General features: G+C 63.8%; 2 protein-coding genes across 5 annotated transcripts in view; one reads left to right on the top strand and one right to left on the bottom strand.

Moving 5' to 3' along the window:
• LIMS2 (LIM zinc finger domain containing 2) overlaps positions 1 to 20049 on the top strand; it is a 41239-nt gene that overhangs the window by 17617 nt on the left and 3573 nt on the right. For 2 of the 4 annotated variants that reach the window (XM_082396644.1, XM_082396646.1), the window contains exons 2-5: positions 6178 to 6337; positions 8624 to 8690; positions 8855 to 8975; positions 19337 to 19486. In XM_082396644.1, coding sequence (XP_082252770.1) covers positions 6182 to 6337; positions 8624 to 8690; positions 8855 to 8975; positions 19337 to 19486 — 494 coding nt within the window. In that variant the 5' untranslated portion in view covers positions 6178 to 6181. Of the gene's footprint in view, positions 1 to 923; positions 1066 to 6177; positions 6338 to 8623; positions 8691 to 8854; positions 8976 to 19336; positions 19487 to 20049 lie in introns of those variants that run through there. The other 2 variants (XM_082396645.1, XM_082396647.1) reach the window with 2 other exon arrangements.
• Positions 8983 to 19328, bottom strand: GPR17 (G protein-coupled receptor 17). The gene has a single exon (XM_082396643.1). The coding sequence runs from the start codon at positions 13306 to 13308 to the stop codon at positions 11758 to 11760; it is 1551 nt and encodes a 516-aa protein (XP_082252769.1). The 5' UTR covers positions 13309 to 19328; the 3' UTR covers positions 8983 to 11757.

The following is a 20049-nucleotide window of genomic DNA, read 5'->3' as shown; positions in this document are numbered from 1 at the left end:
CAGCACCCTGGAATGATGATGGAAGGCAGAGGAAGATACTGCTCATGCTTCCTGACCTCACTAGAAAGGTTTTTCAGGGAAATGGAATCTGTGTTATAGATTTCTGTGAGTGCTCTGGATCCTTATTTAATGCCGATCGTGGTGCCCGCCCGGCCAGCAGTGGCCACAGTTCAGATGCCGGCCGTGGGTGTTTGCACTGAGACCACAGTAACCCCGCCAGTCCCTTTAGGTAAAAATGCGTGGAAACGGTACCTTCCTGGTGGTCTTCCATCAGATCCTGCAGCTTCTGCTTTCCGTGGTGAGCTGGGGGGCTGCCTGCCCTCTAGCTTTTGACAGTGTGGACCTCTTTTGGGGTGGGTGGTTATTTGCTGGCCAGATCCAGGGACCGGGCGGGCTGCCCTGGTCTGGGTCTCCTAGGTGGCTGCAGGTTCTCGGGGAAGGGAACAAGGCACACGTGGGCATGTGTAGGAATCCCTCATCAGCTTCGTGACTGTTTGCCGGATTCCTAAGCCGGCTCAGTGCCATACTGCCCTCCTCAGATGACTGTGCCATCGTCAGCATGTCCAGGGGGCTCAGGGTTTCCTCGGAGGCTCCTGGCAACCCGCGATCTCCAGGCATCCTGCCCTGCCACTGTGGACTGGACCTCTCACCTCAGTGCTCTTTGGGATCTTCCCAGCGTGTCCCCTCCCCAGCCTGGACCCAACCCTGCCAGCCTCAGCTTTCACTGTGCTGCCCCCGCGGCGGGAACAATATCCTTTCTATTCGGAGTTGACTCTGCTGCCCTTTGGAGATCGCAGTGCGTAACGTGAGCTCCTGTGCAGAGGGGTGGGGGCCGAGGCGCCCCCTGCGCGCCGGGCGTCCGGCCGCCCAGCCCGGCCGTTGGTGGCTGCCCGCCGCCGCACCTGCCCTCCGAGGCTGGGGTCCGACGGCCGGTCGGAGCAGGCGGCCCGCGACGCGCCGGCAGGAGGAGGCCCGCGCCATGGCCGCCCGGCTGGGCGCGCTCGCCGCGTCGGGGCTGTACCGGCGGCGCCAGCACCGGCAGAGCTCGCCGCCCGCCGCGCCCGGGTAGGTGGCCGGGGGCAGGGCGGGGGCGCGGGGGACAATGGCCGGAAAGCTGCCGCCGCGGGCCTTTCCTCGGACGCCCGCCTGGCCCTTCCGACGGCGGCGGCGGCCCGGCTGCCCCGGGCGTGGGGACAGCGCCTGGCGGGGCGGCCATGGCGGGCAGGGCGCAGCTTAATCCAGCCGGGTTTGCCGTCCTGGGATCAGCGCTCTTGGGCAGGGCGCCTAGGATGGGGCGCTCAGATAAGCTGCCCGAGGTAACCGCCACGACTGCTTTCAGACTCGGACCGCTTTCTGGCCGCTTTCTAGATGAGCACCCTGGGTGGTCAGGGAACCCGCTGGCCATCACCCATCCAAAAAATGGCTAAGCTGTGACTTAAAGCCAGTTTGCCCTGACTCTAAAGCCTGAACTGCTTTATCCCGGGGAGAACTGCCAGTGTAGACAAATGAGGAGCGCTTCCTTTGGTACTGGCAGGGGGAACCTGTGGGTACGGGATGGACCTCAGGGCATCTCCGAGGATGAGTTAGCCTTGGTGGGGAGGGCCTGAGGGGGCACTTAGATGGTGGAGCCCCCGGAGTGAGGGTGGGGCTGGGGGAGGGGCTCCTGGACATGTTGAAGTTGCAGGGAGTGAGAGCGGTGAGGGCTGTGGGCTTGGGGTCTTTGGCATCAGAATAGCAGGTGGGACCCCCGGAGGCGTGGGGGAGGAGCTGTGGGAAGGAGGTGGGGTTTGGGAGGGGGTGGGGATTCAGGGAGGAGACAGAGCAGCAGTCACAGAGGTGGGCGGCCTGGCGGGTCTGGGAGGGGAGGAGAGCGAACCCAGAGGCTGATGCTCCGCGGTGAAAGTGCGGCCCACTGTGTGCTCACGGTGCGCGCGTGGCCAGGGCAGCCTTCCGGGGCGGGGCTGAGGGTTGAGCCCTCAAAGGTGTCTGGGAGGCCGTCAGGTGGGGAGCGGCGAGCAGAGGCTGCAGAGGGCCACCCGCGGGATACCTGCTGTAGCCGGGCTTGCACCTGCATCCGTGTCTCAGGCCCCTCCCTCACCAGGGGCCACACCAGGATGGGCACTGGACAAGCCCACTGCTCCGGTGGGGAATCCGGAGCGCGGGAGGCCAAGTGACTTACCTGGGTGAACGGGAACCCTCACCCGTTGGCCTCTGGATGACCCTGGACATCTGTGGAGTGAGCCGGGAGTGGGCGACCAGGGCCCTGATGGGCCAGAGGCCAAGCCGGAGGCTGGTTTCACTGTATGAATGCAGCACAAGAACTCGGCCCAGATGAAAGGAGGGCAGGGCTGATGGTGAAGATCAGGCCTCAGGAAAGTCCCGTGCACACACGCATGCACACGCGTTCATATGCCAACCTCAGCTCGATGTTTCTTCGAGCTTCTGGCTTGTGACTGACTGCTGTGCGGGATCACCTGGCCTCAGCGACACGGACTCACCCTCGAGTGTGCAAAGGCCCCTGTGGCCAGCCCCTGCCTATTCCCGGGCCCTCACGCTGGCTTTCTAGGCTCTGGTGGGTGGGAGACTGGAGTGGGGGATGGTCTGGGGTTGTTGAAAAAGCAGTCTTGAATGTTCATGCCTGTGTGATGCCACCAGGAGCTGAGGGGACGAGAGAGCACGGGTCCAATCCCGTGTGACCTCAGCAGGTTTCTGACCCTCTCTGCACGTCAGTTTCCTTATCTGGAACCAGCACCCTCCCCTCACAAGGACCTGGCTCAGAGAGGACTCCCTCCAGCCCACCCCAGCCTAGAGCTCAGTGACGTCTTGCAACAAATAGGCTTGCGTTGGCTGTCAAGATTGAGAGCCTTTGGGGTGCCGCGGAGGGTTGCAGAAGGGTACAGGGTAGGTGGGGGTGACCACCTCCCTCCTGCCCCACTGGCTGCCCCAGCCTGTCTCAGGGAGCGGGCACTTCTGTGACGGCATCCCCATGGCCCCGCTCGGCAGCACAGGTATGCCCCCCCCCGCCCCCCAGCTCTGGGGTTTGGCCTCTAGGTGGTGGCCGTGCCCTCGGCAGTGTTTGTGTGCTGTCCAGCCGGGGCGGGGCAGCGGTGTCTCCCTGCGGGTAACTGGGCAGACTGTGCTTCCAGCTCTTGGGCGGAATGTGTGAAGGAGGACGTGACACGCGTGTCTCCCTCCTTTGTCCTCGCAGGGAGCGCTGCTGGGCCGGCGCGGGGGGTCCCTGAGCTGCCGGCAACAACCGCTCTGTATCCAGCGCTTGGCCTGCCCGGCCCTGTGCTCCGCGCACTGTACGTGAGCTGCAGGCAGCGGGTGCGTCGCTTCAGCTCTGCGGGGCGGATCCTGCTCCTCTGGCGACCTCTTTGCTGATGGGGAAACGAGGCCCCGAGGAGCTGGCACCTCCCAGGGGCACGGCTGGGGGCTAGGGCTGTCAGCGTTTAACCTCGCGGGGCGGAGCCCGGAGCGGCCTCCTCCTGCAGGGGACGGCTGGCGTTTTCTCTGGCGGGACTGTGGTCCGGCTGTCCGGCACGTGGGCACGTCTGCCCATCCCTCCGCCTTTGGCCAGTGGGCTGGGGTGTTCTCTGTGGTCCGGAGCTGGGGCCGTGGGGATGCAGCCACAGAAGTGACGCCGGGGGTGCACCTGCCCGAGACCTGGGCTGGGGCAGCCGGTGGGGCAGGGGGGAGGTGGTCACCCCCGCACCCCACCTGTCTGTGCCAGGGCTTATTGCGAGGTGTGTAGGGGACAGACGGCAGAATCCTTGACCTGAGACTCCCAGGGACCCAGCCAGGGAACTAGACCCAGACCAGTGAAGGGCCAGCTGCTCTTCTGGGGGCTGGCTGCTGTGGTGACAGCGTGGACATGCAGTCCCTGAATGTCTGCCGTGCGGGGAGGCCGGGGTTCTGGAGAGGCAAACCGAAGATGGGCCTGCTGTGCACTCGCTTGGTTAGGGTCCAGAGGTCTGGAACAATCTGGAAGCCTGGGGCTGCACTTGAATTCTTGTTTTGGCTTCATTTTCTGGGTCCTTTCAGTGGGGAATTCCAGGCTCAGAGTCACAGGATTTCCTGTTGATTTCTGACTACTCCAAGACCTGCCAAGGTCTTGTTCATGGCCAGGCACTGGAACTTCCTCCCAGCCACCTTGGGTATGTGTGTTTGGGGAGAACAAGGCCTCTAGGTTCACAGTGTTCTTGGGACAGGAAACCATGCCTGTGCTGACGGAGTCCAGCCCAGCCCATGGCGACTGGTCAGTCCCTGCCCTGTCTGTTCCACCTTGTGGCGATCAGCAGGGAGCTGGAGAGGAGGGTGGTGGCCACTGTGCACAGAGCCTCCCTGTCACCTTGGGCTCTGCCCACCCCTCCTGCCACTGTCCTGCCTCCTTGCCCCTTTGGCTTAAATACGGATGCAGGAGACGGCTTTGGTCCCCCAAGTACACCTGAGAGCAGGCAGAGGCATGCAGCGGTCCACTTGCCTGGCAAGGCTTGCCGAGGGGCCTACCGGCCCTGCCCTTGCCACGAGGGCTCCTCCAGCAGAGCAGAGAGGAAGTCCTGCCCGGGTGCCCCAGGCCGGCTTCCAGTCTGTCCACGTGGCAGCGACCCTCCGCTAGACCCACTGTCCACACCTAGACCCCTGAGGGCGGAGCCCTCTCCCACCTCCTCCCGGTGCTGTGGCCGTGAGGGAGGGGTGGGCTTCAGCATCCCGGGAGGCGGAACAGGCTGAAAAGATGTTCTCAGGAGACGTGCCGTGTGCCACCGCACGCGTCTACGCGATGTGGCCAACGGGTTACATCTCTCCTCCCTGAGCCTGACCTTCCTTCTGTGCCCACCCAGTTGACACGAGACAAAATCTGTTTGCCGCCCTTGTAGCCAGAGGCACAGGCATCAGGGTGCCGGGCGTTTGTAGAGACTGTCGGGGCTGACAGCCAGGCTCCCGCCTGAGCCTTGGGGCCCCAGCCTGGAGCCGGCACACGTCTGTCTGTGTGGCCATTTCCCCTGTAGTTCAGTTCGGATTCCACACCACCCGGCAGGATGCCTGCCGCTTCCCCGGGGACGGCAGCTGCCCACCGTGGATGAGGGGATTCGCTCCGCACTCTGCGCCCATCCCCAGTGTTCACAATCTCACCTTCTCCACGGTAGGGTGGTTATATGTTTTGGGGGTGCAGGTGATTTGAAACTAACTCATGGTGCAGGGAAAAGAGCCATGGAAGTCGGACCAATCTGTGTTCAAATCTGGACGCTGTCATCTGCTCTGTGAGTTTGGGCAAGTTACTTAACCTCTCTGAGCCTTAGGAAAGCAGGGTGGCCTCGGGGATTAAATAAGTGTGTAAAAACCGAGCCGCTCCCCTGTGTCTGGGTGACAGTCTCTACCGGAGACATTCTGGTTCCCTGAGAGGGTGACAGGAGGCACAGGAGGAAGCCGGGGTGTCCCTGACACCTCAAGAGATGGCCCAGCACCATGACCGAGCAGCCTGGGGGCCCGGTCAGTGACACTGACAAGCACAGCACCGTCCTCTGCGGGCTTACAGTGGGCCGGGCACCCTGCTGAAAGCTTGTGCGTCCGTCATCTAACAGCCTGTAACCCGTGGCCACGGCCGTGATTAGGGTCCTTCCACGGCTGGGTGTCTGGGCCTGGAGAGCGAGGGCCAGCCCCGGCCGCCCCGTGAGTGAGATCACCGGACTTGAGCCGTGACTGCTCTGGCCGGCGTGAGCCCGGCGACGGCCTGGCCTGTGCCTGACCCCTTGTGTGGGGCACCGGGGGCTGCAGGGTGTGGGGGAAGGTCGGGGCCCCAGAGTTCTGATGTCGGCTTTGCCTCCACCCACTGTGGCCCTGGTGGTGGGCGGGTCACTCTCTCCAGGCCTCCGCTTGTCCAGCTGGGAGATGGAGGTGCTGCGCTGGCCTCGCACGGTTGTCATCTGGGAAGGCCACCGTGGCCTGGCCTGCGCTGGCACCTAACGTGTCCGAGGCACACGGTAGCTGCAGGGATGGGTGACAGCCAAGCGGGGTGACCCAAGCCGGTGCCGGGCAGCGTGGCCCTGACTGTGTGACTCAGTCCCTGCGGTGCCAAGGCCGACCCGGGCTGAGGACAGCGCTGTCTTCACCCCAGAAAGTGTGTCCATCGAGTGCGGCCCTCAGGCCCTGACCCGCCCTTTCCTTCTTCCCGCCCAGTAACATGTCCAATGCCTTGGCCAATGCCGTGTGCCAGCGCTGCCAGGCCCGCTTCGCCCCCGCCGAGCGGATTGTCAACAGCAACGGAGAGCTGTACCACGAGCACTGCTTCGTGTGCGCCCAATGCTTCCGGCCCTTCCCCGAGGGGCTCTTCTACGAGGTGAGGATGCTCCCGGGGCCCTCGCCGCCGCCTTCTCGGAGCCTGAGCCCCGGACCCAGCTCAGGGTCGGCCCTCGGGCAGCCTGTGGGCCGTGCCCGGCCGTGGTCCTCTTGTGAAGGATGAGGCAGACATGCCAGCCCTTGAGCCGAGTGGTGCTCCCTGAGAACCTTGCTGGCCACGCCTCGGGGCCCCATCCCTTACCTGTGAGACGTGAAGTGTTCTGCTGGTGGCCGTGGGTGCTGGAGGAGAGTCACCGTTCATCCTGTCACCTCTGGGCAGATGCTGGGGGTCCCTGGGGTGCAAACGCCCTGCCTTGGTGGCACTTACCCTCCCTGGGGTCAGGCAGTAAACGTAACCCACGTGTATCAGATGGTGCTAAGTGCTCTGGCTGTAAGGCATCTCGGGGGCGGGGGGTGATCAGGGAAGGTAATGTCTGAGCAGACCTGAAGGAGGTGAGGGAGCAGCGTGTACCTGCAGGAAGAGCTCTCAGCAGAGGACACAGCACGTGCAAAAAGGCCCTGAGGTTGGAGCATGCAGGTATTTGAGGAGCAGTGGGGGCCGGTGTGATGGAAGCAGAGCAAAGGAGAGGGAACAGCAGAAGATGAGAGTGGGGAGGCAGATTTGCTTGGCCCCGTGGGCCTTCGTGGGGCCTTAGGCTTTCATTCTGGGAGGCGCAGGAGCCACTGCAGGGTCTGGAGGGGAGGAGTCACATCGTCTGTCTGACCTTAGAGAAGGACCCCTGGTTGCTATGCTGAGGAGAGACTGTGTGCGGGCGGGGACAGAAGCCAGGAGAAAAGGTGGGACCAGAAGCCGATTATTTCCGTAATCCAGATGGAAGTGAAGGGGCCTACACTGGGCTGCACTGGGTCACAGGAGCAGATTGTTAAATTTTCAGCAGTCTTGCAAGCCGGTTGTTAAACACAGCCATTATTAAAAGTTAAATGATACAAACATACAATGAGATAAAACTGTATTAAAAACAAAGGTAACATTCGTTTTGCTGTACAGTAGAAACACAACATGGTAAAGCAGCTATACTCCAATAAAAATTAATTTAAAAAAACAACAAAGGTAACAGAAACTCAAAACTCACCACTTCCTCATTACTCTATTACATTTCACGATCAGCTATGCCTTTGAGGTTATGATTTGTTATTATGCCTGTGTGCTGGAAACACTGTACCATGGTGGCTACTGACGTCTCTTCTCAGCTCCATGCGGAGGTCTGTTGGTAGCTTGAAATTGACCACGGGTGGGAATATTTACACCATAGAAATCGGCAAACGCTACAAGGCAGCCTCAGAACCAGTTGTGAAATGTTTACCAGCACACCAGGGCAGTGCTCGGAGGCTGGATAGATTTCCAAGCTGATGGGACGGGCTGGTAGATGGCTGTGGGGTGTGTGATCTGCCTGGCAGAGTAGAGGTTGCTGTTGCCTGTGGTGCCTCCTGGGAAATGCTGGCCGATGATGGAGGCGGGGCTGGCGGGGGGGGTGATGTGGGCAGGGCGCTGTGGATGTGCCTATGACAGTTTAAATTCCTGTCACCTCTGCAGGTCACTGGCTAGGGCTCTAGCCAGGTGCAGCTTAATAAGACACTCATTTTAGAGAACAGGGGAAAACCAAATACAATTATCAAGGGAGAAGAAAGCAGAGGCTTTCTTGGGGCCAGTGTGAGGGCCCTCCTTGCCCAGACAGATGCGGACAGCGGCTGCAGGACTCCCTTGCCCCGCTTCCTGTGTCCCTCCTTCTGTGTCCCTTCCCTGGGTATTTTGTGGCCCCTGGGGGAATGGACTTCTCACACAGGAAATAGGGCCAAGGGACACACAGAATTCAAACTCCATCCCCGCCCTCCCCAGCCTGAAGTTCCGCCCCCAGCCCTCAGCTTGTTCCTGGGACCAACAGGGCCAAGATCTTCTGCAAGCGGCAGTGGCCCTTTGAGGGGCTGGCCTTGCTGAGTTGCCAGCTTCTTCGAGGCCCCTCGCTTTGCACTCTCCCCAGGTCGAACAGGCCAATCCCGTCCCATCTCCAGGCCTTGCACGGGCTGCTCACTGTCTGGAATTCCCTCCTCTCGGAACCCCCACCCCCTGCTGCCTTTCCACGCCTCATCACCTCCTCCAGGAAACCTCCCCGCCCCCCACCCCCGCTTCCTGTGGTGGCAGCAGGTGCACAGAGTGGGGTGTTTGTCCAGCCTCCCCGAGGGCAGGCCCTCACCCAGCAGACCGGCCAGCGCAGCTCGGGGGATGACAGTGCCTTCCTTGTCCCCTGTCTGCTGGCCCCGTTTGCAGCTCGAAGGGCGGAAGTACTGCGAACACGACTTCCAGATGCTGTTCGCTCCGTGCTGCAGGACCTGCGGTAAGGGCCGCACAGGCCTCGGCGCCGCCTGGGGGGGCGGGTGGGCAGAGAGCCCTGCCTCTCAGAGCACCGGCCTCGGGCTCCCGCGGGCACCGCCCTCCCGGCTCTGGGAGGGGGCCGCGGAGGGGAAGGGCACCAGGCGAGCAGGAACCTCTCTCCTGCAGGCGAGTTCATCATCGGCCGCGTCATCAAGGCCATGAACAACAACTGGCACCCCGGGTGCTTCCGCTGCGAGCTGTGCGACGCGGAGCTGGCCGACCTGGGCTTCGTGAAGAACGCCGGCAGGTGAGGCGGGCCCCTCGTCACAGGCCCAGGCCCGGTCCAGGTGCTGCAGGCTGCGGGTGGGGCTGCCGTGTGGCCCTGTCCCCGCGAGGCAGACAGGAGAGCCCTGTCCAGAGTACGGGTGAGGACGGAGCCTGGAGAGAGGGAGGGACGGTGAGTCGGGGGCCACCCAGGCTCGGGGCTCTTCCTGGGAGCAGGCTGACAGCGTACAGGCGGCCCAAGCGGGTGCGTGGGTCATCCTCACGGATGAGGAGCTTTGAGTCAAGGTCCTGCCTGCCTGGCCACCCTCAGTGCTGACCCCAGCCGTCCACCTCCGTCCTCACGCCCCACGAGCGCTGCTGGAGGGACGGCACTCAGCTGGGGCCCAGGTTTCCTCAGCAGGCTAAGCGGTCACCTTCCACGAAGACTTGCTCTTTTCTCCTCCCCTCCTACCCACCCCGCACCCCGCACTGTCCCTGCACCCTCACGCCCACAGCCAGGACCTCCCGTCCCCCTCCCCGAGGGATGGGCACCCCTGCCGCCCGGCATCTGTGCCGCCCCACTGCCTTGTCAGAGTGGGGGCCGTGTCCCTGCACCCCAAAGCCCTGCTCACTCCACACACCCTCTCCAGCAGGGGCTCGTGGCTCTGGTCCGCTCTCTCTCCCTTTCTAACGGCTCAGGCTCGGTGGCCCCCAGGGTTCAAAGCACCCTCTGAGCCTTCTTTCCACAGCGATTCCCTGCAGCCCTCCCCAGCCCTCCAGCCGGGTCCTCCCGTCTGCTCCCCGCCGCCCAGGCTGGGCGGTTGTCCCCGCGGCCTTCGCGGCAGCTCCCGCTCCTCTCTGGGCACCCAGGCCCCCGTGTTCTGGGAGTCTCCTCCTACTTCACGGCTGCGCTGGCCCTCTCCTCTCCTGGCTCACTTTCCTCCGCCCGTCTCTCCGTGTTGGGCTCCCCTGGGGCTCTGCCCTGGGCCCAAAGTCCCGCTGCCTCACATGGTGAGTGTGTGCTGGGCGATGCAGATGTCCGCCTCCCCCCCAGACCTCTCCCCGCATACCCCACTGCCCACATGCCAGCTCCACGTGGTGTCCAGAAGGCACCCCAAGTGCCACAGAGCCCAACCAACCAAGCGACTGCGAGTTTCCCCTCTGCCGACAGCCAGGCCTCAGGGAAGAGCAGGCCGGCCTCGTTAGCATGCCCTAGCGGTCTGCCTCCCATGCCCTCCCCTGTCCGGGCACTTGTCACATTCTCTGGTGCCGGTCGAGCTCCCCTTCCTGACGCTGCCGTAGCGATCTCGCCCATCTGCCTGCCCCACCAGAGACACGTGTTGTCCGTCTTGGTGTCTGCAGAGCACTCGGTAGCAGCCCGGGTGGTGGGTGCGGATCTGAGAGACCATCGGGGAGCAGACAGTGCAGCGGGGCGGGGGCGGTCCCCATGCTGGTCCGTGGGGTCACCTGCCGGGTGTGGGCCTGAGCCGCAGCTCATGCTGGGGCCCCTGCTCCGGTGCTCTGCTGGAAAAATCCGGAAGAGGCTGGACGTGCTCAGGAAAGTAAAGTATCGCTGTGATGCAAGGAGCGCGGGGCCCCTACGCGCACCCTCCAGCCCAGGTCGGCGCTCTGAAGCCCACGGGGCAGAACTTCAGAGTCTGCGCGGGGCAGGCCCACCGTAGGGCCCCCAGACCCACAGTCCACACTGCTGCCTTTGCCTCCGCTTTGCCGTTCTTGGGTCAGAGGGAAGAAAAGTTCTGGGGAGGGAGTTGTGTTAATCAAACAGAATAACCTTCAGTTATTAAAGTACGGTTATGTTTATGATCAGTATAATCAAGTACAAAAAAGGACCGGTGAGGGCGATCAGGCCACCCTATGAGCAAAACAGCTCAAAGCTTGGCCCGCCAGGATTGGTGGAAGCCTCTTGGGAAGGAGTGGGGCTCTGCCCGTGCTGGGTCTGGGTTAGTGGGAGCCGGGTTCACAGGCCGGGCCTTGCCCTCCCCGCCGCCCGGCGGTGACAAAGCTCAGCTCCCTGTGACCGCCCACCCATAGCGTGTGTTCCACCGGGACTCGGGAGGCACTGGGCAGCTGCCGAGAAGCCCTGGGGATTGTCGGGCACATGCAGGTCTGTGTGTGGGTGTCTGGCAGGAGGGATGGAGAGCTGACGTGCCTCACAGGCCCCGCCCGTGTTGCTGGCTGTCACCTGGTGACCACCCTGAAATGTGCCTACAGTGTTGGGTTCTAATTTATAGCTTGTGTCCCCTAGACGCAGAGTCCTTTGGCAAAGGTGCCACAAAGGGACCTCAAAGCACCTTGCACTTGAGAGAAAACCTTTAGACGCCCCCCCCCGCCCCCCAGCTTCCAGTGCCCCCTCTTCCGGTGGGCCGTTTGCAGCTGTCTCCCGCGTCCTCTCTGCAAAGCTTCACCGCCGCGCGTTTCTGTCTCTGTCGGGGGAAGGAGGCCGGGAACCTCGCAGGCAGGCGGCACTTGGGAAAGAAAGACGCTCATTGTGCAGGAATGTTTCTGGCCTCCTTGCCCCCGCAGCAGGGGGTGAAGCTGCTGAGTGTCTTGTAGCTGTGAGTGAGCAGGGCCAGTCTCCGCAGGGGGGTGGCCGGCTGGTCCCTTCTGTTCTCCCTGTTCAGGGATTTGCGTGGCAGAGAAGACAGAACTCAGCGCCGGGTGATGCGTTCGGGCCTCGGAGCAGGTGGCGGTGGCCCGCTGAGGCTGCAGTTTGTTTCCTCGGGGGCCGCTTGGGGCGGAGGCGGGCTCCTCCTCGGGGGTGAGTCTGAGGGGTGGCCCTTGGGGAGGAGGCGGTGGCCGCCGGCTCACAGCTCCGACCTGGCGCTCAGCGAGCTCTCGTTGGTCTTCCCGTCGGCGCTGGGGGGCGGCCCCGCGAGCCTCTTGCCGCACAGCAGGCTGCACAGGGCGTCTCGGAACTTCTCGGCCACGAAGAAGTACATGACGGGGTCGAGGGCGCCGTTGAGGCTGCTGAGGCAGGACGTGACGCGGTTGCCGAGCGCCAGCGCGCGCTGGGCGGCGCACGAGGTGCGGTGGCCGCGGTAACGCAGCACGTAGACGGAGCGGTGGACGTGGTAGGGCACGAAGCAGACCAGGAAGATGGCCAGCACCGCGGCGATCATGCGCACCGCCTTGTTCTTGAGGCGCCGCTCCACGCGCGGGCCCTGCCGCAGGCTGCGGATGATGAGCAGGTAGCAGGTGACCGTGGTGACGAACGGGAAGGTGAAGGCCACGGCCAGAGACGCAAAGGCGTGCTGGGAGGCCTTCTCCCGGTACAGCTGCAGGCAGACCACCGTGCGGTTGGTCCGCACCGTCTGTGGGCTCACCAGCAGCGGGGCCATGGCCACGGCCACCATCACCCAGAGGAAGGCGCAGGCCAGGTGGGCGTGGAGGGGCCTGCGGAGCTTGAGGGACTTGACGGGGTGCACGATGGCCAGGAAGCGGTCCGCGCTGATGCAGGTGAGAAAGTAGATGCTGGCGTACATGTTGAGGTAGAAGAGGAAGCCGGTGAGCCGGCACGGGATCTCCCCAAACGGCCAGTGGCTCCCCGAGAAGTGGTAGACGAGGCGGGTGGGCAGGACCAGCACGCAGGACAGGTCAGCCACGGCCAGGTGCATCAGGAACACGTTGGCAGGGGTGCCGGACTTGTGGTCCCGGACAAAGAGCCACAGGGCCAGGGAGTTGCCAACAAAAGCCAGGATGAAATCCAGGAGGTAGAAGGAGGCAAAGAGGACGTTCTCCAGGGGCGTCTCTTGGCCACAGTGCTCCGGGGGGGCCAGGGAGGAGTTGGCCATCAGGCCTGGGGAAGCCACCTCGAGGCCATCCATGCTTTGGCTGGAGGTCGAGCCCGGGGCTGAGCCTGGAGGGAACAAGCAGACAGGCCCCGGAGAGCCTGCGACCGGCGGGCTGTCACCCTCTGCAGACGTGAGCCCTCGGAAGCCTGCGGTACCTGCCGACCCCGACCCTGTTCCATGCTCGGCATTGCCTCGGGGGCCACTGAGGACACCTCCTGGGTCCAGCTGGGGGTGGGCAGGCGTCACAGGCTCTCTGCACTCCAGCAGGAAGCAAAACCAAAAGCAGGGACTGGGTGCTAACCTGCGGCTGGGGCTGGCTCCCCACTCTGCAGCCACGTCCCTACAGGGCGTGCGAGGGCCCTGGCTGGACCCTGGTGACCCGGAAGGCCCCCTCTCAGGCCTGGGGGCTGGAGTCAGCACCACAGGGAGAGCATGGCGACCCGTCTGTCTGACGCTCTGCGGGGGGTGCAAGGGCGGAGGGAGGAGACCCACGTTTTCTGTCCCTTTCCCCCGTGTGCTGTCTGAGGGGCGGGGTGCATGGGGCCCCTGAGCCCCACTTCTCATGGGTGGGTGGCCGGGTCACCTGTTCCTGAGGGCCCGGTGTGTGGAGCTCGGCCAGCTCCTCTTCAGCCTCGGGAGAACCCTGCGTACCCCTCCCTGACCCGCCTGCCCACCGGGCTCCCCAGTTCTCCCGGCGCCCGGCACCCGCCACAGGAGGGCCTGGCTGGGAATGCAGTGTCAGAGTGTCAGGGGGGCAGAGGCCTGCTCTGTCTGCTGGCACATCCGGGCCTGGATCCCAAGGTCTCTTGAACTTTCTGGACTTAGCCCACCAGCCCCACGTTAGGCATCTTAATGAGTGGAGACCTGTGTTTTAGAAAGCCCTTGGGCCCCAGGCCTGCAGCGGGTATTTTACCACCCAGGGTAGTTTAACTACCAGGAGGCGGATTCTTTCCCAGGAGAGGAAGAGCCATTTTTCCCAGAGGTAGAGAGACCTGCCAGGGTTTTCTGGCCAAGATCTGCAGCCCCAGAGAGGCCCGGGGCCCAGGGAGGCGGCCTGTCTCTGCCTGGCCTCGCCCGCCTGGTGTACCTACACCTGAGGGGCCGCGCAGCTCGGAGCCCTGCTGGCCTTGGTAACAAGCCATTTCTGTCTGCCGACCCCAGGTCTGAGTGGGTCACCCTTGCTGCCGCCCCAGCAGACAGAGTAACAGATTCCTATTTTGATTTTGTTCAGCTCGGGAGATCCAGAAAGGAGAGGGAAGGTCCCTAACACCCCGCCTCCCTCGCCAGGCCTGGGACCCGGGGGTGTGGGCAGGAGAAGGCAGGACAGCCGGGCCAGAGCGCCCTCTGTCCACACCCCACACAGGCCACAGCCCCGAGCGGGGGTCGGGGAGGTGGCTGCCAGGGCCTTCTCACGCCCTGGGGTTTCCGCCTAGCGCACCCCTGCCTGCAGCGCAGCTTCTGGGGCTCCCCTGAAGCCCCGCCTCCCGACACCTCCACTCCCTGCCTGTGCGGTTGGGCTGCAGGGGGGCGGCAGGAAGCGGGGAGGAGCAGCTTGCGCAGCGGCGTGTCCCGCCGAGCAGCAGGACGTGGGGCAACTTGTCTGCAAGCTTCCCCTGGCTCTTAGGCCTCCGCTTTCATGCCCATGATAATAGCCCTGGCAGGGGCTGACAGGTGCCCCGACAGCGTGGGGACGTCAGCCCTGAGGAGGAGGCTGGGTGCCGTCCCCAGCCGTGGGTTCCCATAGTAGAGGGAGGGAGGGTGGTCCAGACTGCGGGGACGAGGGGCTGTCGGGCCGGGCAGCAGCTTCATGCCTCATTCACCACCACCGGGGGCCCTGGGCTCCTCCCTCCCCACAGATGGCTGTGGCTGAGTGGCAGAGAGCATCTGGCCAGTCGTCCACAAGCAGAGGGCGGGCGCTTGCCCGATCATATCGCATTTTAATTATTGAAGGGGTCCAGGGCAGTTCCCCTGGCCAGATGATGTCTCCTGGCTCCAGAGTGGTTCAGGCTGCCTGAAATTCTGATACAGGGATTATTGCCTGTTGGTCCAGGTGTGTGTGACTTGACGGGGGGGGGGGGTGGTGGTCTGGAGGCCAAGTGAGGGAGGGGTCCTGTTGGAAACCTGGGGATGGGGAGGGGCTGAGCTGGGTGCCCTCCGCTCTGGGCTGACCTCGGGCCCGGGCTGTGCCCCGCGGCGGTGCAGTCGTGCCCCTCCGTGAGGGCCACTCACAGGTACTGACCACCTCCTCTGGCCGGCATGAGGCAGCGGGCCTGTGTGGACACCGCACCCCAGTTCTGAGGGGCAGGCGTCCGTTGCCTCATTTTACAGATGAGGAAACGGAGGCTCAGCATCCGCCAACTTGCCCAGGGTCACTTGGCCGGGTGACGGCCTTGGAGTAGGAAGTCAGGTCAGGAAGACCCGGCGGGGACAGCCAACACCTCCACCTGCCTTTCTCCTGGAGGCTGGCAGCTCCCGGATGCTAGAGCTTGTGCTGGAGTTTCCTCCCCGGCTCAGCGGCGCCCCTGGGGGCCTGGCCCCAGGACCAGCGACACAGTTTGCACCACCCGTGTTCAAAAAGCAGCACAGTGGTGACGGCAGAGCAGCGAACCGAGCGTGGGCCCCGCGTGCCTGCCCAGGTGGCACCTGGTGAACGGGCCAGCGCCTGCTTTCTGCTCCCGCCCCGTGCCCTCCGCCTCCCACCCCTGAAGGCTGCGTGCACCGCGCTCTCTCTGGGGGCGCAGACTTGGTTTCAGAATGCTTTCAGGCCGTTTCTGGTTTGTCGGGGTTTCTCTCGCCCTCCGCCACGTTAGGAGTTTTGGTGCTGGTCCCGCCGTGTGGTCCTCAGTGGCGCCTGCTCCCCTCCGCGGGTCCCTAGAAGTGCCCGCACTCGCTGCCCCTCGACGTGTCGCTCTGCTCGGCCAGGGCGACTGGGGTGCGCGGAGTTTGGCCCGGGCCTGGGGGGGTTGGGGCCCCGGCCGTGGGTCAGGCGCCGGGCTTGGCCTGCGCGGAGGGGACATGGGCGGGCCTGGTGGCGGGAGGTGGCCGAGGTGGCCGTCTCCCGGCATCGGCGCCGCCAGCACCTCTCCCTCCTGACTCCTCCTCCGGCCCCTCCCGGAGCCGCCTGGCTCGAGGTGAGGCGCCCGGGGGCTGTCACTGCAGCCGTGGGACCGCAGGCCGGGCGCTCACCCTTCCTTTAAAAGCCCCGACAGTGAGAGGGGAACGCTGCCTGTGCGCCGCTCTCATGCAGACCGGGCGGCCTGGATAACTAGGTCGTAGCCCGACCACAGAGAGGCTTCTGAGGGACGGGGCTGGGCTCGCGTCCCTGCCCTGCTCCGCCTCTGCCTCCGCTGGGCCTGAGCTCCCCGCCCGCCCCGCCAGGCCCTGCCCTTACCTCTCTCGGCGGGTCTGGGGCGGCAGGTGGGCTGCAGCCTGTGGGTGGGTGGTGGGCTCCGTGCAGCTGTGCTGGAGGCCGGCTGGCTATTTAAGGAGAGGAGGCGAGGCTGCAGCCCCTCGGGCCCTGAAAGGCCGCTTCATTCCTGAGGGGTCCCCTGTGTGGTGGGCCACTCCTCTGGCTGCCTCTGCTGCCGCTGGGCCGTGAATATTCCAGTGTGTCCCAGCCGTCCCCCCCCCACCCCCCTGCCCCCAGCTGGGCCACCGAGCGTCACAGAGGCCGAGTGTGCGACCGTCTTCGAAGCCGCAGAGTGGGCGCCGGCCGGGTGGGAGGCCTGGCTGGGACCGACAGACACAACAGGACATTTCAGATCAGGGTAATTTCCTGGGGTGGGGTGGGGGAGGGGGCCAGGGAGGGGCTGGCCGCCATGGCAACGGGCCTGGGCGCCCAAACCCGCACTGGCCATCGGCAGAGGGGGTCTTGTGAATGGGGAGGGTGGGAGGCCGAGGAGTCTTGTTCGGTCCAATGAGAGGGGACTCTTTCAGGACGCTTGCTTAGGGTCCTTGTGTCCTGCCCCATATAATGAGGCCCCGCTTGGGTGTGCGGAATAAATCACAGCCTTTATCTTGAGCGGGGCCCAGCTGCAGGCTGCCTCATAATGGGGCGCTGTCTGTGCCTGTGGGGACCCGGAGGCCTGGCCCTCGCCTGTGTGGGCTCCTCCTCTGGACGGGAAGCCTGGGAAGAGGGTCGCTGCGGCCCGCCGCCCACCTGCCCCACAGCTCCTCCTGGGAGTCCGGGAGTCTGCGGGGCGTTTGGATGTTGACAGTGGCTGCTCCTGAGACGGCTCCAGCAGAGCTTGGTTCTCCCCGTCTTTCCCGAAATGATGCGTCCGGTGACACAGGGAACCGAATCACCATTCCTAATTTCAAAAGACATTAAAAAACTTTTTAGTTACAATGTTGAAAGATGTACACAGCCATCACTGGGAAGTACCTGCCACAAGTACTGTCTGAAATGTCTGAATTTCTTTCGCACAATCCCGTGCACTTGGGATTACTGCCCATTTTACAGACGAGGAAACTGGGGCTCAGAGAGGTGCGGTAACTGGCCAACGACAAACCAGTGGGGTGGCCGAGCCCGCATTTGGACTCAAGCGTGTGTCACTCTAAAACTCAGGCTGTACGCGTGTGTGTTTTGTTCTCTTCTTCTGTTGCAGCTCAGTGGTAAAATTCTTAGGTTCCATCTTCATTCTACCTGGGAAAAAATTCTGCAGGTTGCCCTTAGATCTGGTGCTGGGATCAGGTCTGCTGAAAAGATGTTTCCCGTCTGGGGTTCCGTCAAGAGAGCGGGACTGTGCAGTTCTGTCATGCCTGGGAGCCGGTGGGGTGTGCGGCCCCCCTCCCCGCTGTGGCCTGGGGTGGCTGTCTGGGAGAATTGGCTCACGGTGACTTGAAATGTGGGAGTCTGGCTGGCTGCTGTCGGGTGACTGATGGCAGTGGTTTTAAGGGCACTGACTGTTGCAACAGAATTTTGAGGAGTTGCGCTACTTTCTATATCTTTGAAACAAAAGGCGTTCCGTATGGGTTGCAAGTTGTCCTACTGCTGAAGACGAGTCACCAGGATTGGAGTAGGGTTGTAGGGAATAAATGCCCTGTCTGTGGCAGAGACGCAGTAGGCGGCAGGCGTGGGAGTGGCGAGGCCCCGCTGTGGCAGGAGGCCTGGGATGGGGCTGGGGCACGGGGTGTCTGGGGGAGAGTGGGGCGGGGAGAACCCACTGGGCTTCAGGGATCTGGGGACGGAAGGGAGATGGGGACTGAAGCCACGGGCCACGTCTGTGGCCCCTGGGCCGGTAGAGTGAGCCGGGGGTCCCAGGCCAGGAGGCGACCTTCCAGTCTCGGTGGCCACGTCGTCGTGGGGAGATGACGCCCGCCGTCCTTCCCTTCTTGTCTTTTACAACCATTCACCCACGTACGCATCAGAAGACCTGTCCTGAGCCGCTGCCCTGGGTGGGGCACACAGGGTCCAGAAGAGCACAGCTGGGAGCTGGTCAGCGGCTTAGCAGGCGGCTGCTGGGCACTCCCTTGGGCCCCTTGCCCTTCACCCCGGGGAGCTAGGACACACTCAGGGCAAGCACAGGGCGGTCCAGACCCAAACGCGGTAGGAGGCACTGCGGTCAAGGGCGTGGATGCTGAGTTGTCTGCCCTGGCACCTAGGATCTGCCCACCACACCCGCTTGGGGGTTCCTGAGTCTGAGAGTCCATCGCTTAAGTGGACTCCCTGACCTGCCTCTAACAGAGGCCCACACCGGTATCAGGTGGCCGGGAGGCTGGTGAGAGTGGGTTGGGGACCTGGAAAGGGAGGGAAGGAGGGCCCGGATGCTGAGAGCACTTGCAGACTGGGTGGCAGGTGGGGGATGGGAGCAGTGCACTGGGGCCTTTGTGCGTCTTCGCCCGGGGAACCCTGAATCTAAATTGCTGCCGCCTTTGAGGCCCAAGGAAACAGAAACCATGTTGATTTCTCTCTCGGTGGAGACCGCAGCTGTGGCCCAATGGAGGGAGTAGCACCAGAAATTCCTCTGAGGTCTTCACAAAAAAGACTCTGTGATGACAGTTCCTGGGTCTGGGGGCCTCCATCTGACACAGCTGCGCCTGTCTTTGGAGACAGAGAGAGCCTGTAGACGTCCGGGTTCCTCTTTGTCGGGCCGACCCCTGAGGAAGCAGGCGTGCAGGCCCAACGGGCCTGGCACTCCTTGGCCCCTGGGCTGGGCACGAAAGTCACTATACGGTTACTCGTGTGTGTTAAAAGACATTTGAAAAATAAAATGAATTTTTCGGCAAATGTCCATGAAACGTCTGCTCTCGTCCACACACGATGTCCTAGGCGCAGAAAAAGCGTAAAGAAGAAAAGCACCACAGTTGCTGTACTGTCCAAACACGGCAAACACCAGCATGCTGCCGTGTTTCCTTCTGGTCTTTGCCCCGTGCAGAGGCTCCTTTTAGAGGGTGCACCCGTGGCCTTCCCGGCCGCAGGACTGGTAGCTTGCTTTTCTGGACCACCGAGCTGAGCCCCCGAGGCTTCCCGGCAGGCGTCCGTTCAAGCTGCGGGCGGGGGCTGGGGGCGTCTTCTCCAGGGAGGTGGCCCAGGCTGCCTGGGGAGGAAGAGGAGCGCCTCTGCCCCTGACCGCCAGCTCACTTCTCACAGGCACCTGTGCCGACCCTGCCACAACCGTGAGAAGGCCAAGGGCCTGGGCAAGTACATCTGTCAGCGCTGCCACCTGGTCATCGACGAGCAGCCCCTCATGTTCAGGAATGATGCCCACCACCCGGACCACTTCAGCTGCACCCACTGCGGGTAGGGGCACAGCCGGGGCCCGGCGGACCGGGAAGGTGGAGAGCCGGGTGGAGGGGGGCCGGCCGCCCGGGGCAGTGACGGGGCGGGAGGGGAGCACCAGGGGGGCAGAGAGGGGCGTCCGGAGAGTGGGGTGCAGGGGCAGGTAGAATGGGTCCGGGAGGGCACTGCTGCAGGAAACGCGTCTCTCAGGGGGGGCTGATGGGAGGACTCACAGGTGAGGGTGGGTGAGGGAGGGCTGGGCCCCCCCGGTGAAGCCGAGAGGAGGGAATCACAGGTGCGGAGGGTGAGCGTGAGGTGGGGCGGATGAGGGAGGAAGGAGAGGCCACGGAGCCATCCCCTAGTGCCGGTCCCAGACGCCCAGTCTGGTCTGGAGGGCGGGGGCCCGGGGAACAGATCTGTGCCGGACACAGGCCGCCTTCTGCAAGGGCCGGGCGGGAATCCTGTGCCCCGGGGCCCGTCTGGGGCACAGGAAGCCTCGAGCAGAGATGAAAGCGGCGCCTGTCCCGGGCGCTCTGCTGGGACCGAGCTGGTGGGGGTGGAGGTGGCGGGCGTGTCTCAGGAAG

This window comes from Balaenoptera borealis, assembly GCF_965194805.1.
Source record: "Balaenoptera borealis genome assembly, chromosome: 6".
Lineage (NCBI taxonomy): Eukaryota > Metazoa > Chordata > Mammalia > Artiodactyla > Balaenopteridae > Balaenoptera > Balaenoptera borealis.
Note: the sequence above shows the minus strand (reverse complement) of the source record. Positions and strands in the feature narration are given on the sequence as shown.

Bases quoted from the DNA above. Each gene is read 5' to 3' on its own strand.
- GPR17 (XM_082396643.1), bottom strand. From the start codon at position 13,308: ATGAGAAGTGGGGCTCAGGGGCCCCATGCACCCCGCCCCTCAGACAGC.